Source organism: Callorhinchus milii, unplaced genomic scaffold (genome assembly GCF_018977255.1).
Source record: "Callorhinchus milii isolate IMCB2004 unplaced genomic scaffold, IMCB_Cmil_1.0 Scaffold18, whole genome shotgun sequence".
In the NCBI taxonomy this organism is placed as follows: Eukaryota; Metazoa; Chordata; class Chondrichthyes; order Chimaeriformes; family Callorhinchidae; genus Callorhinchus; species Callorhinchus milii.
This window is the reverse complement of record NW_024704759.1, coordinates 341,368-356,882: the sequence shown is the minus strand read 5'-3', so window position 1 is coordinate 356,882 and position 15,515 is coordinate 341,368. Positions and strand designations below refer to the sequence as shown.

General features: G+C 40.6%; 1 protein-coding gene across 1 annotated transcript in view; it reads left to right on the top strand.

Annotated features, from left to right (window-relative positions):
* LOC103190451 (death-inducer obliterator 1) overlaps nucleotides 1-15,515 on the top strand; it is a 69,865-nt gene that overhangs the window by 31,709 nt on the left and 22,641 nt on the right. Inside the window, exons 8-11 of the mRNA XM_042341874.1 lie at nucleotides 7,455-7,845; nucleotides 10,905-11,064; nucleotides 12,431-12,547; nucleotides 12,918-13,028. Coding sequence (XP_042197808.1) covers nucleotides 7,455-7,845; nucleotides 10,905-11,064; nucleotides 12,431-12,547; nucleotides 12,918-13,028 — 779 coding nt within the window. The remainder of the gene's footprint in view (nucleotides 1-7,454; nucleotides 7,846-10,904; nucleotides 11,065-12,430; nucleotides 12,548-12,917; nucleotides 13,029-15,515) is intronic.

Below are 15,515 nucleotides of genomic sequence, written 5' to 3'. Positions count from 1 at the left end.
AAATTCTGTCTTATCCTAACTAATTGCAAAGCTTCCAGTGTTGAAAGTAGATCACCTGGTGGGTCCTGCCAGTGTTGTCACTGAATTATATAATCTATTACAACCAAAACTATCTTTAGTTGTAGCAACTGAACTGACATTTCACTCACTACTATTTTCAGGATGTGGTGTAAATGCGCAATGGGAAAGGTGTTTGGAAATTACTTGCATTTACTTCACTATGGTATTATGCACATCAAAATGCTGTCTCCACACACAAGTTTGAGAAGACAAAACCTGTAATTATAACAGCTGGAGGTTGTTCTCAGGTGAAATAGACAAGGTGTGAAGGTTTCATGTTTTGCTTAAATTAAATTGACACTGCTCTCCCTGATAGGTTAAGTGTGGTTTAAACATTGGGAGAGGTAGAAATGAAGTTAGAAAAATATATTTGAAGAAATAAAACTTTCTTTTTACATTCACTTTTTCTGCTTGCTGTGTTTAATTTATCTGAGGAGAAAGCCTTCTGCTGGGAGTGCAACCGTGCATCAGCAGTATTAAACCATTATCTTCAGAGAAAAAGCAACCCTGAATTCTGGGCAATGTAAACTTAATAGTGCCAGTTAATAGTCCCACAGCTGAGCAAGCCATACATAGTGAAGGTTTGTGTATGTCCTGTCCACAGCCAGTGGGATATTGTTTTACAATATACCAAATTATATTTACACAGCAGCTTTTACATTGGGAGGACATCCCAAGGAATTTGGACCTGAACGGGGTTGGGATTAGGGATGCTGGAGGGCAGGGAGGGTAGGAGGGTGGTCGAACACGCGGTTGAATAGGAGGGCCTTGAGAGTTTTGATTTGATAGTGACCACAGTAACCATATACCTTCCCAGGTAAAGAACAATGATTGTTTTTCTGACTGGAGAGAAGTGCGTAGTGGCGTCCCCCAGGGGTTGATATTAGGAACACTGCTCTTTTTAATATATATTATATATTATGACCTGGACTTGGGTATAAGGAGTACAATTCTAAGTTTGCAGATGATACTAAGCTAAGAAAAGTAGGGAACGATGAAGGTGGATATTAGCAGACTGCAAATGGACACAGACAAACTGGTGAAATGGGCAGACACATGGCAGATAAAGTTTAATGTGGAGAAATGCGAAGTGATGCATTTCGGGAGGAAGAATGAGGAGAGGCAATGTAAGCTGATGGTACAATCTTAATGGGGGTGAAGGAACAGAGAGACCTGAGGGTTCATATAAGTAAATCTTTGATGGTGGCTGGACAGGTAGATACAGCTGTTAAAAAAACATACGGGATACACGACTTTATAAATAGGCTAATAGAATTCCCAAGTCAGGAAGTTCTGATGAACCTTTATATAAACACTGGTTAGGCCTCAGCGAGAGACTGTGTTCAGTTCTGGGCCCCACACATTAGGAACGATGTCAAGGCATTGGAGAGGGAGCAAAGGAGATTTCCCAGGATGGTACCAGGAAAGAGGGTCTTCAGTTATCAGGAGAGGCGAGAGAAGCGAGGGTTATTCTCCTTGGAGCAGAGAAGGTTAAGAGGAGACTTAATAGAAGTTTTCAAAATTACGAGGACATTCGATCGGATGAACAATGAGAAACTATTCCCACTGGCGGTGGGTCAATAAGTAACCCGAGGACACTGATTTAAAACAGTTGTTAAAAGAAACAAAGGGGAGGTGAGGAGAAATTTTTTTCACACAGCAAGTTGTTGGGATCTGGAATGCATTGCCTGAAAGCCGATTTGATAACAACTTTTAAGAGAGAAGTAGATAATTATTTGGGGAGGACAAGTTTGCAGAGCTATGGGGAGAGCACGGGGAGTGGGATTAATTTGGACAGCTCTTTTAAGAGAGCTGGTACAGACACGATGGGCCGAATGGCTTCCTTCTGTGCTATGATTCTATGATTGATATAGATTCTATGATTGATATAGATTTCTCAGCACAGCCTGTGCAAGATTATTACAATACCTTACATTTTCTATAGTGCCTTTCACAGCTGAAGGAGTCTCAAAACACTTTACAGTATATACTGTATTCTGAAGCAGTTAGAATAGATTGACAGATTATTACATTTCATCAAATATAAATTTTAGTTCAGTGTATTTCTACTTTCCAATACCTTGCAAAACATTTTCAGTGTTTTGAATTTAATAAAATTTAGTGGGCTTTTATTTCTTGACTAAAATGTAAAATATTTTGTAAGCACAATTATAAATGTTGATTATGACCAGTTTTCAGCAAGTATGATGTGGCACTGCGAGAGCAATAAGAACTCCAGAAAACGTTACAGCAATTTTACAGAATGATTTTATTACTATAACTCCAAACAAAAATATTTTCTCAACATTTTAATTTCTTTATTATACTTGACATCAAGAACTCATTCCTTTGTGAAACTTAAGTCACTGGACATAATTTAGTGCAAATTAATTGTGACCAATATTTTTTGTCACTTATCCTTGATTCACTGTGCAAGCTGCCAAAAATATTTAATATAATCCCATAAAAACAATGAGATCCCACTTTCCTCATATAGAGGAAAGATAAATGGTGTCTCTTGGAGCTGAACTGGTCCCAAGGTGACAGAATCGAGGCAGTCATCTCTGTTGGGCTCTAGTCCAGTTCCTGAGCAAGGCGTGCCCGCAATACTCCCGGACACTGTTGATGCTGCACAGCCAGCCTGGCTCATTGGCAGGACTTGCAAGGGCAGTCCGGGGGGGGCAGGGTGTCATCCAACCCGGCTTGTTAACCCTGCAAGCCAAAGCCATAGTCCTAACGGGTAGGGTGGCCCTAGCTGGACAGCAGCAGGAAAGCTTCCCAAGTTGTAACTTCAATAGCAAGATATGCATTTTTAGCTGGTTAGACTCCAGCAGTTTCCCAATGCATACTCTCTGTCCCCAAGCCTTTTTTTTAACCATCCTGCGCCTGATATTCTGTGGGATTATGGAAGGAAGGTTGCGCCTTCTAGGGAGAGAGCGTGCACATTCCATTCCAGCAAATATCTCTCTAATTTTCATGTGCAGGTGCGGTGCATGGAATTTTGTTTGGTTTGGATACTCTTGAAAACTCAAGAAAATATTAACTAATCTATTCCTGTCTAATTTCCTGGGTCGAGGAGCATTATCCTTAATAGATGAGGGATCTTGAAGCTGGGGAATGGTACATTTTTCTACTGCATGAGTTTCATTCATGTACAGTTGGAAAATGCTTAACATTATTTAGATGTAGAGCAAAGCTCTGATATTGCTCCACCAGAATGACTGAAGTTTATTGTTGGAAAAGTACTCTGTATTAGTCCTGAATATGTCCATCCTTGTGAACTCATTGGAGTAGACTGCCAATTGTTGATGAATTATGAATAGTGTAGTTATGCCAATCAGAGTGGGTTGAGATTTTTCACCCACAGAATTTGGACCCTGTAGCTGAATTACTAAAATCTCAGGTGCTAAAGTGAAAGGACGACTCACCCAGGCCTTGAATTATAATGTTCCTCTTTTGCACAATAGAATGGTTAATCTTTAATAACAATAATAATCCTTGCATTTGATATAGCACTTTTCACGTCGGGAGGACGTCCCAAAGCGCTTCACAGAACACACTGTAAAGTCAATTGACTGTATATTTGTGGGCGAACGCGGCAGCCAATTGCGCACAGCAATGTCCCACAAACAGTCGTGGATTGAAAATGACCAATTTATTAATGTTTTTTGTTTTGGAGGGATTATTATTAGGCTCTGTGTGGAGTAAGGAAACTTGCCCAAGGTTTCGCCCTCTGCCGGGAATTGAACTCAGATCTCTCGCTTGCAAAACGAGTGCTCTAACCACTGAGCTACAGGACTCCACGAAAGATGTTAATAAAAACTTCTAGTCGTTGGACAACAGAAAGTGATAAAGTTGGACATCTGGACATTGCAGTTACTGATAGTAACATAATAGACTCTGTTTAATTATTAAACCTTCCACATTTAGCAGGTTAATGTAAACATAATGAAGAGAATTAAGACTATAATCCCATTAATCAAACACATCTATTGCAGTACATATTTTAATTCCTAAAGAACCAGGAAATAGCCAATTGTTTGTTTTCAGTTTAGTTTTTCATACAAATCAGAAGATTCTTTACTGGAATGATGTCTTTAAAATCGTTTTTGCCTGTATTAAGCATTCTCTTTCTCCTCTCTTTCCCCCACCTCCCCTCAACACACACTTGACAAGGTTTTTGGATGAGTTAAAAGTGAACTGGTCCAGAAAACATAATTGAGGTCCACCTGGGTCAGTCTCAAAGGAAATAAAATACATCATCCCTAATTGATTTCTTCACCAAAGAGTTGTCTAATATCCTCTTGAATTTGCTGATCTTTATAATCAATCAGCTCTTTGCTGCACTTTTCCATCCAATCAAAAATAATATTGAAAATTGTAACATTGGTAGTTGTGCCACAGTTTATAATGTGTAGGTGAATAATTAGTAATTAGCAAGTGGAAACATTAGTAAATTCGATAACCATCTTTGACACAAACAAAGACTTTCAGCGCACTCCTACTGTTCTGTGTACGGTGAGAGGTCATTATGTTGCACAAGGCAGATTAAAATTTTAATCCCCTGGCACATTATCATTAAAATTATCAATATCCATTGGATAAATCACATCCATGGTGTTTGCTTTACATTACCAGCTGTTCAGGCAAGGTACAGATGCCTTATACTAATGCTTTCCCTGTATTTTGCTTGAGGCCTTTACAACACATTTGAGTATTTTGCCCACAACATACACCGTCAATCCACTTTACAGTATGTAATTGCAATGAAAACCTGGAAACTGTTCACGAGACGTTTACTTCACACCGCAAAAAGAGGAGAAAGCTGTGATCTTTGGAAGAGACAACCGCCAACCATGGTAACATTCGTATAGGAACGAACGAAAGGTCAAATAAAAACATTTTCCACAGAAAAATACTAAGTGGAGAAATAAATCCTGAAAATATTAACCAACTAGACTGAGTAGCCACATTTGTCACATTCATTCAAAGAAAATATTACCTGAATTTGTCCATTAGGCTATGAAGTGTAAGTATATCTGAGAATTGTGGTTCTTAGAAACTACGGTGCCTTGGGATGTCCTGACATGAAAGGCGCTATGCAAATATAATTTGTTCTTATGAAGTAGTGTGATGTAAAAATTACATTCATGATTAAATGTGGAGTCCTGTAGCTCGGTGGTTAGAGCACTCGCTTTGCAAGTGAGAGACCTGAGTTCAATTCCAGGCAGAGGGCGAAACCTTGGGCAAGTTTCCTTACTCCACACAGAGCCTAATAATAATCCCTCCAAAACCAAAACAATAATAAATTGGTCATTTTTAATCTACGACTGTTTGTGGGACATTGCTGTGCGCAATTAGCTGCCGCGTTCGCCCACAAATATACAGTCAATTCACTTTACAGTGTGTTCTGTGAAGCGCTTTGGGACGTCCTCCCGACGTGAAAAGCGCTATATCAAATGCAAGGATTATTATTATTATAAATTGGAAATACAACCAAATTCATAAAATATTGCAAACCCTGCTATAAATTGTTCCTGAAGCATTCAAATTATTACCAAGGTAGTTATTTGTACCTTACGTAATCTGTCCTGGCAAAACGTAGAAGTATATTTTTATGGGTGGGTGGGGAGGGGGTGGAGGAAATCTGTTACAACCTCTCACTTGAAACCTGGCTGGATGTCAACCCAACTAGAAATGTTTTGTTTCACTTGTATGTTGTTAGCCACCCATATCTCAAAGTCTTACAACCAAAAAGGTTGGCCACCACTGCCTTACAAGATATACAATCACTACACTTTACAGTGTAAAATGCTGTGCAGCTCATTGAAAGTTTTGATGCGTGATCAAATCCAAGTTTATTGTTAAAATAATATTTAAAAGTATTCTAGAATTTAACAACTTGTCTCCTTGGTATTTGTAGCCATTATTAATCCTTAGTGTGGCAGATGGGAGGAAATCCAGTTTTATCATTTGGTTGATTATTAAAGGAAAATGCAGTATCAAAAGTATCAAAGTTTGTAAGAAGTATTTTCACTGAGAGAAACAATACAATTTACTGATGGTGTCTCAAGTAAATCTGCAATTTTGTATAACTGATGGTGCAAAGCATATCTTCAGGAATTTAGTCTTAAAATATTCCAGAGATGTATAAAAATTAGTCTTTATATTTTCTAGATTTTCTAATTAACAGTAATGTAGGTAACAATTTTTAATTGCTAAATAATGTGATTTCTTTTTGTAGGAATTCTAAATCTGGCTCAATTTAGATGGCCTTCAAAATTCCTTTCAAACTCTGTCATTGGAACTCATTCTATCTACTTAAGCAGTATCACTGTAGAGGACAGTACAAAATAAAAGCATATTACATAGCTCTTAAATCCCCAATACAAAGGTTGATCAGAAGCACATGGACCTATAATTAATGTTTGGAACACAATAAAGCTCATCCCAAGTTCAGTGGAAGAGATGTTTGGAGCCAGTCTTAGTTTAGGGCTCCACGTTTCACTGTAGTTAAAACACAGCCAATTGAACGTTCTTAAAATGTGATTTTTGTCCCTAGCATTTTGGAGCAAGTTGCTATTTCCAGAGAGAGGTTTAGCCATTCTTTCAAAGATGTGTATTCAAATTTATTTTCATTTCAGTGAGTCACCCCAAATTTGCTAGTTAGTGATATTTTATTATTGTTGATTTGAGTGTCAATAGATAAAATTTCCTAGTGTAACAGTACTAATCCATTATATTATCCTTGGAATGTCCTCCCAAAGTGAAGGTGCTACACAAATGTAACTTGTTATTGTCGAGGGTATTATCTGATGCAGTAAAATGAGTTCTGTGTTCCTTTTGTAAGACTTGAGGTAAATTTCTGGATTCATTAGAATTGCAATTTGAATGAATTAGGCCATTTGTCTTAATAATACTGTTGGTGTCAAACTTGTATTTAGATTTCATTTAAGATTTCAACTAAATGCAAGTTGAAATGGGTCTTTGTTCCATTGCGTCAGTGCAGTTTGGATACTTAATGCAGCTTTGTATTTTCTTGGTGCGTATTCCAGCAGTGATAATTGTCCACTGTGTATGTACAGTTTGTATCCTGCCCATTTTTTATATTAATACAATTTCAGAATAATATTTTATAGTAATTGCGACCCACTGCAACTCTGGCTATGAAAATATGTGTTCATTGTTTATCAGTTCTACAGAATGTTTCATTCCATTCTACAACACTTGCTTTGATTCTAACCATTTTTAAATGTATTTTCAGCATCCTTTTGGATTGATGCTTTCTAACAGAATAATTTTGAAGAACATTGGTATGACCAATGTCCTTTTTGTTTTTATGGTGGATTGCACAAGGCTTTGTTTCTCACTCTCAAATTCTTTTTCTTTAATAGTGCAAAAGGAGGGAGACACAAACGTTGATTCTCTTTCTGCGGGCGAACGCTCCACTGGAGAACGGCATATCTTACCTAAGCCACCTCCTACCAGCCAGCAGGCCTCTAAACCACCAACTCCTGCTAATAAGCAACTTGGTTCCAAACGGCCTATTACAACAACTCAACAATCTCCTTCATCCAAACAGCCGTCTTCAACAAAGCAACTTTCAACCAAGCAGCCTGGGCCAGCAAACAAGCAGCTCACTTCTGCCACCCCCAGTGGTAAAAAATCTGCTGATAGACAATCTGTTCAGCTTTCAGCCCCTGGTGCAAAACCCTCCAGCCAGCCCTCGAATTCTCAGATCAGACACAATATCCGCCGTTCACTTAAGGAAATTCTTTGTAAAAGGTGAGAAAGCTTGATACTGGAATTGTAGGCAGCTGAATAGTCTAGTCTAGCTCAGAGTGTTCAGTCCACAACATCTACTTGTGTTTTTTTAAGGAAATTGCAATTCTAATGTGCTGATTTTTATTGAAGTTCCAATTTTTTGCACAGTCCTTTAAAAGCTATTAGGTTTTCTGATTGTACATGACATTATTTAGAAATTATGATTTAGAAATGCTGTCTTCAGAAATGAAAACAGCAAATAGAAGTGAAACAGTAAAACAAACTAAATTATGTTATGACAGTTTGTTTGGGGCAGGGGACATGAATATAAATATACTAAATCTCACTACACAAAACACATGTAAGTGATCCCACAATTACAATAGTTTAAGCTTTTGAAAAAAATATATTGAAGAGGTGTGAGTAGAAATATAGAAACAGGAGGAGGCCAAACAGCCCCTTGTGCCTTTTCCGCCATTCTATAAAATCATGGCTGATTTGTACTTCAAATCTAGTTACCTGCCCTTGCCCCATATCCCTAAATATCCTGACCTAACAAATATCTATTCCCCTCAGTCTTGAAGATGTGAATGGATCCAGCATCCACAGCTATTTGGGGGAGAGAGTTCTAGATTTCCACTAACCTTTGGGTGAAAAACTGCCTCCTGATTTCACTCCTAAATGGCCTAGCTCTAATTTTAAGACAAAGCACTGTTCTGGATTCCCCCATGAGAGGAAATAGTTTTATCTGTATCTACCCTATCGTGTCCCCTTATTTTAAAAACCTCAAATCAGATCAGCCTTCTAAACTCAAGGGAATAGAGACCAAGTTTATGCAACCTGTCATCATAATTTAACCCTGGTATCATTCTGTGTGATTCTGCATTGCACCTCCTCTAGAGCCAATATATCCTTGCTGAGGTGCGGTGTCCAAAACCAAACAGTCTCCAAATGGGGTCTGACCGAGACTCTATATAGTTGAAGGATCATTTCCTCTCCTATGTAATCCAGCCCCCTTCAGATAAAGGCCAATATCCCATTAGCCTTTTTGATAACGTTTTATACCTGTGAGCTTGTTTTTAGTGATTTTAATGAATACCCAAATACCTTTGCTCTTCCACAGTTCTCACCATTTAGAAAATGTTCTGTTTTGCTATTTTGGGATCCATAGTGGATGACCTCACAGTTGCCCACGTTAAATTCTATCTGCCACACTTTTGCCCACTCACTTAATAATTATCTAAATCCCTTTGTAACTTTCTGCTCCCATCTACACAATTTGCTGTGCCTCCTAACTTTGTGTCATCTGCAAATTTGGATATAAAACTCTATTCCTTTAACCAAGTCATTTATTTATATATATTTCATATGTATATGATGAAAAGCTGAGGCCCCATTACAGACCCCTGGGGAACATTACTTGTCATGTCCCACTGATCAGAGAATGTTCCTTTATCCCTAGTCTTGTTTCCTGCCTCCCAACCGATTACTAAGCCATGTCGCAAGGTTACCTCTGATTCCATGTGCTTTTATTTTTGCTAATAACCTCTTGTGCGGAACCTTATCAAATTCCTTCTGGAAGTCCATGCAGACAACATCCATATACACTCTCGTATCCAGCATGTTAGTGACCTCCTAAAAAAATTAGATTAGATTTGTCAGACATGACATACCCTCCACAATCCATGCCTTGATTAGCTCCTACTTGTCCAAGTGCTCAGTTACTCTGTCCCTGAAGAGAGATTCCAGTAACTTCCCCACAGCTGAGGTTAAGTTGACAGGTATGTAGTTACCTGGTTTCTCCCTCCCTCCCTTCTTAAATAATGGAGTGACGTTTACAATTCTCCAATCCAAAGGCACAATTCCCAAATACTGAGCTTTGGAAAATTATGACTTTTATCGCATCTGCAATTTCCTCCCCAGGTGCTATACAAATGGAATTTTGTGTTGTACTTGTTTTAATACTCTGGGGTGGAATCCATCAGGTCCTGGAGATTTGTCTATCTTTAGTCCCATTATTTTCTCCATTACCATTTTTTTATTTATATTATATCCATTTCGTACTTCTCTTTGGCTTATTTTTAGGTTCCCTTTTACCGCTGGTATTTTGTCCTCTTCCTCTACTAAAAATGGAAGCAAAGTATTCATTCAACAAGCCTTCCATTTCCTTATTGTCCATATAGTCTCGCCTACATAGGTCTTTAATGGGCCCACATTGAATTTAAAATAACCCCAAGTCAAAATATTATAATACAAATGAAATGTTACACAAAAGACAAGGAGTTTACATTCTGCTCAAATGCTAAGTTGCGTGTGAGAGACAGTGAGATACACTGTGCGTGTGTGGTTGTGGTAGTGGTGTGGGTAGGTGGTTGAGTGAGTGTGCTTTTTGTTTCTGACTATCGTGCCCTGTCCAAGAGGGCATTCTTTAATCATAAGGAGGAAAGTGGGGTGAGAGCTTCTTCACAGACCCCAAGTTCACTACCTGATTTTCTTTCCTATCTCCCTATAGGAAATGTTTCCCTGACAGCTCCTTTGAAATGCGGAACAGTTGTGTTTGGGAAATTGTGCCTCGGTGCTCGCATTATGCATCTACACAATGTGTTGGAATTTCCCACAATTGATCTTGGTGTTTCCAGAATTGACTGGGGTGTAATGGAGACTATTATCCAGTACTTCCCATGAGACATGACAGCATTCAGCTCAACCATGTCGAGAGGCTGTTTGGGTGTTATGCTGGAGACAGGTGTCCATTAAACTACTCAGCACAAATTGCCACTTTCAGAAGAGGTTAGGGAAAAAGTTGATTATGTTTTAAAGAAAACGTTAAAATACAAATACTTGGTGAGTTGTAACAGATGAGAGATAACAGACCATACGTTGCCTCTCTATTGCATCTTACACTAGTTAAACAGCTGTATTTCAAGTATTGTATTCTGAAGTTATCCACAGACTATGTTGAGCTTGTTCCTCCTAAATATCTATAGAATTCTGCGCATTCTCCTTCACCTTGAGGTGAAAAACTGTATGCTTGTGCTTAAATTAGGAGTGCGAATATTGATTTGAATTTGCACTGGCAGGGTGAATGACTGTGATGACCTTGATGTGACAGAAGAAGTCATTGGCAAGATAGCAGTGAACATTGAAAAGGAATTGTTTATGTTGTTCCGAGAAACTGACAGCAAGTACAAGAGCCGATACCGCTGTATCATGTTTAACTTAAAAAACCCCAGGAACCAGGTACAGTGCTGTCTCCGTGGTATTAAGAAACCAATCCCTGCTTCAGTCTCTATGGTAGAGTACATGTACTGAAACACCAGCCCCAGTGTAGCCTGTATTACCCTATACCAGATGGTCCAACCGTTTGGCTGCAGTGGGTTGGATTCCCTATTTTGAGAAAGGTCTGCAGGCCACATCTGACCTCAGACCATTTCCACCCTTCCAACTTCCACTCCCAGCAGGAGCCGTCGGTTGGGAGGGCGCAGCGTATAGAGTGCAAATAATTTCGGCCGTGAATGCAGTCTGTCAACAAGGCAAGTGCGTCTCTTATCAGCCACATCCTTAACAACTTAGTCCTGCTACTGCAGAGAGTGAACACCATGGCTGATTGGGAGAGAGAGGAATTGAGGGGTGGGGAATGGACACTCTCGCTCCTCTCCCCTCTCTCACTCTCACACACTCTCACTCAGTTACTTTCAGTCCATTTCTCACACTCTCTTCCCTCTCACACTCCACCTGCCCCTCTCAATCACTCCTTCTCCCCTCTCCTACTCTCTCACAGTCTCCATCTTTCAATTACTCTCTCACTCACTCTCTATCCCCTCCCAAACTCTCTCATCACCCTCACTCAATTTCCTCCTCTCTTTCTGTTTCTCTCCCTTTCTCCTTCATAGTCACTCCCTCACACTCTTTCACTCTCCCTCTCTCATGCTTCCCCCTCTCAGACTCTACCACACTTTCAATCTCTCTGCTCTCCCTCTCAATCACTTTTTCAGTCTCTCTCTCACTCCCCCTTTCTTAGCTTTCTCTCTTCCCTCCATTTCCTCTCCCCCCCCCCCCCCCCCTCAATTTCTCTCTCAATTAGCCACGGTTCACTATCTGGAGCGGCAGGACTAAGTTGCTAAGGATGTGGCTGGTACGAGACGTGCTTGCCTTTATGGCAGACTGCAGTAACAGCCGGTATTATTCCCACTCGCCGCGTTCCCGCCAACCCAAGGCTCCTGTCACTGCCCTGGGAAGCTGTTCACCAGGAGGGCAGGGAGTGGAATTTGGATATGGTCTCGGGCTGTCACGCTGTCACATAGTAATCACCTCAACCCTAATACCTGCCACACAACCCCCCCCCTCCCCCCCCCCCCCGCTGAGGGTCCCCCACTAAGGCTCCCCCCACACACACACTAAGGCTAAGGCCCCCCCTCCCCAATGATGCCCTCCCTGCACTCCCACGCTGAGGCCTTCTCCACCCCCACACTGAGGCCCAACCCATTGAGACCCCCACCCTGATCCCATGTAACATAACGAGCAGACTGTACAGTTTGTGCTTGTTTCTGTCACTCCATTTCTTTGCCCACATGATATTGTAATAATTTAGTGGTATTGGTTTCAGGGCCTCTTTCGCCGTGTTCTTCAAGAGCAGATTGTTCCCTCCAGGCTGGTACGTATGAGTCCCGAGGAGATCGAGTCGAAGGAACTGGCCATGTGGGGAGAGAAAGAAAGCAGATCTGTGAGTATGGATCCAGAAATTAGATAAAAGTAGCTAAGGCAGAGTATCAAAGGGACAGGCCGCTTCTTTTCCACTGAAAATGCTGGACGTTGTGAAACAAGCAATTCAGCCACATTTAACAAGAAAAAGATGATCGTTCAAGGTACCTGGTCATTTGAAACTATTTCAGATTTAGTCAACTTGTTAAAAATAAACTGATTCATGACCTAAGAGTACTAGGGGCATGGGAAATAGGTGGGGAATTGGGATTCAAAGAGCTGCTGTGATCTTAAAAAGACAGCAGAATGGACTGAATGGCTTCTTCCTATATGTATATTTGGTAAGTTTAATTAGTGTGTGTGACACATGACAATTTAATATTGTTCCACAGGCAAGGGAGCAAAGTGCGAGATTGCAGCGTGAAACAAAACGACCAGCTTCACGGGTGATGAACAAGTCTGAAGTAGATCTTGAAGAGGCACCACCGATGTCTGATGCTGATGTACGTATAAAACTCCAAACAAAAGTTTCCCTTCTTCCTACATGCAGTGATGGGCACAGTGTTGCACTGGAGAGGATACTCTGTGCATTGGTATCCTGAGCAGTCATTCGTGTACAGATATGAAGCAACAGCTTCGGCTTGCAGATGTTTTGTCCAATCACAATTATAGCATATATTCAAACCCCACCATTTCCGTGAATACCACCACTGAATGTCGGGTTTGTAGCTTTCATCCACAGTTTTAACTTTAACAATTCTATCCCACTGCTCTCTGTACCTGAAATTCCAAGTCTGGCTGTGCTCTATCTCTGCTCCTGATGTGGGAAAAGAGAAGGGAAAGAAATGAGAGTAGATACCTCCACCTCAGGGTTCGTGTTTGTGGGGGACACCACATTAGTACAGGCACCATGGAGAAAGTATAAGGGAATGGGAGTAAAGTAGATATAGCTCATGATTCTATGATCTGGTAAAAGAATGGTTAACTGTTCATTAGGGCTAGCAGTTTCTTCAACTCTGTTCTGACACAAAAAAAATAAAAGCTTTTGATCCTGTATGGAGACCAACACTGGAGGAGAGCTTGAATGCATCACCTTGGCCTGGGCTCAGTTCTCACATTCTGCCACACTATCAAGAGCTCTTCAGAACTGCTCTCTCCGGATTATTATTCCTCAGGGCAGCAGCGGGATACTCAACCCTTTAAACAATCTTTCGTGTTTATAATTAGCATTTTAATGAGTTTTTGTTGTTGTTCCTGAATTGGTATTCAATCATGGGATCATCACAAATAACCAAACTAAACATTTAATTCAGCAAATCCATGCAACACATGTCCCAGCCTGGCCCTCTGATGAGGCTAATGTTCCAGACAGTAAAGATTATTCCATCAGAAGGATGTGGAGTGAAGACAACACTCGCTGTGACCTGCATACATTCCCTGTAAAGTGTAAGCAACGCAACTATTACTGATTTACTATAATAGGACCAAAGCAAAATGCTTGTTATGGGAAATGGCTTTTGCTAACGTATGAAGCATGGAGCACACAACATGTTAAGGTGATAACCATATTAAATACTTTCCATTATATTGCTTTCCCAAGAATTTAGTGAGTAAATACAAAATGTGGTGTAGCACTGAGCCACAAAGACCAGAAGGGTTTATTTACTTTCTGGTCTACACCATCGGTGGGGGAACTTTCAGCCATTCGGCCCCCATCCCAAGTCCCTCTAACTCGCCCCATCCGTCCCCACTTACCTCTTGTGACGACGCTTTGTGACCCCACCCCACTGTGGCAGGTGCTTGGCCTTCTGTGTAAAGCTCGTGAGATACAGATTAGCCATGATCTTATAAAATGGCAGAACAGGCTTGATGGGCTGAATGGCCTACTCCTGTTTCTATGAAACACAAAAGGCATAAATTGTATTATATACTTACTGCACCTGTTGGGGTGGTGGGGGGTGGTAAGGACAGTGGACAGTCGGCCTCAATTCCTACTCCTTATTACTGTCCAATGACCCTCTTCCGAAAATGGACATGTTTATACATCGGGTAAGGACAGGATTTGGACGCTGCTTGTATGGTGCCACCAGTCAAACAACGTAGTGACATTTGAATCCTGAGCAGTCAATGAAGAATAGCATCAGGCATTGTTGGTGAGCTGCTGCTGGCTAAGGAACCAATCCCAGCAGGAGATTGACTTCAGCAGAGGAGAGGTAAGGAGAGAAATCTCATTGTACCTGAATGTCCCCTCAGTGGTGCACATCAGCAGATAGCCCCTCTGGTGGTAAGCGCTATCATCCATCAGAAGCAGCCAGTAGCTGCTCCAACCAGGGCAGGGTCTATACTGCTGTATTTTCTTCCCTATACTGCCTATTCCCTCTTCCCTATTCCCTGCTATACTGCTATATTTTCTTCTTCAGTAATGAAAACCACACATTTTGTTCATGTGTCATCAATATACAATTACATTTGCCCATTGGTAACATTAAATTACAAAACTCAATCTAGATGTGGATATCCAAATCTGCTTCCTCTCCCACCAATTTTCCATTTGTTGTGTTTGTCGGGATGGCTTAGTTAGCACTTCAAGCCCTGCATTGGTACATGGGTTCATGGACCACGAGGCTGAGACCTGGCATTCTATGGACAAGATATTAAAACAATGTCCCTGTTCAGTTGGATGCCAAGGATCACAATATTGGGAAAGTGAAAGGTGTTTCTTCTGGTTTATTCAACAGATAAATTGTTCATTCACTTTAATGCTGTTTGTAGGACCTGTAAAAGGTACAAGGTCTTTCATTCTTATAAATACCAAATACACAAATCATTCTCCAAGGTAGGAGCAAAGAAGACAGACTGAAAAGTGCAGGATTTATCAAGCAATTTTTTAAACACTCCAATCAAGTGGTTTAGGGAGGGCATGGGTTTGATGCGGGAAGGACAAGCTACTTATAAAAATACATGAAACTCGTACACGAGGTAGGTAATCT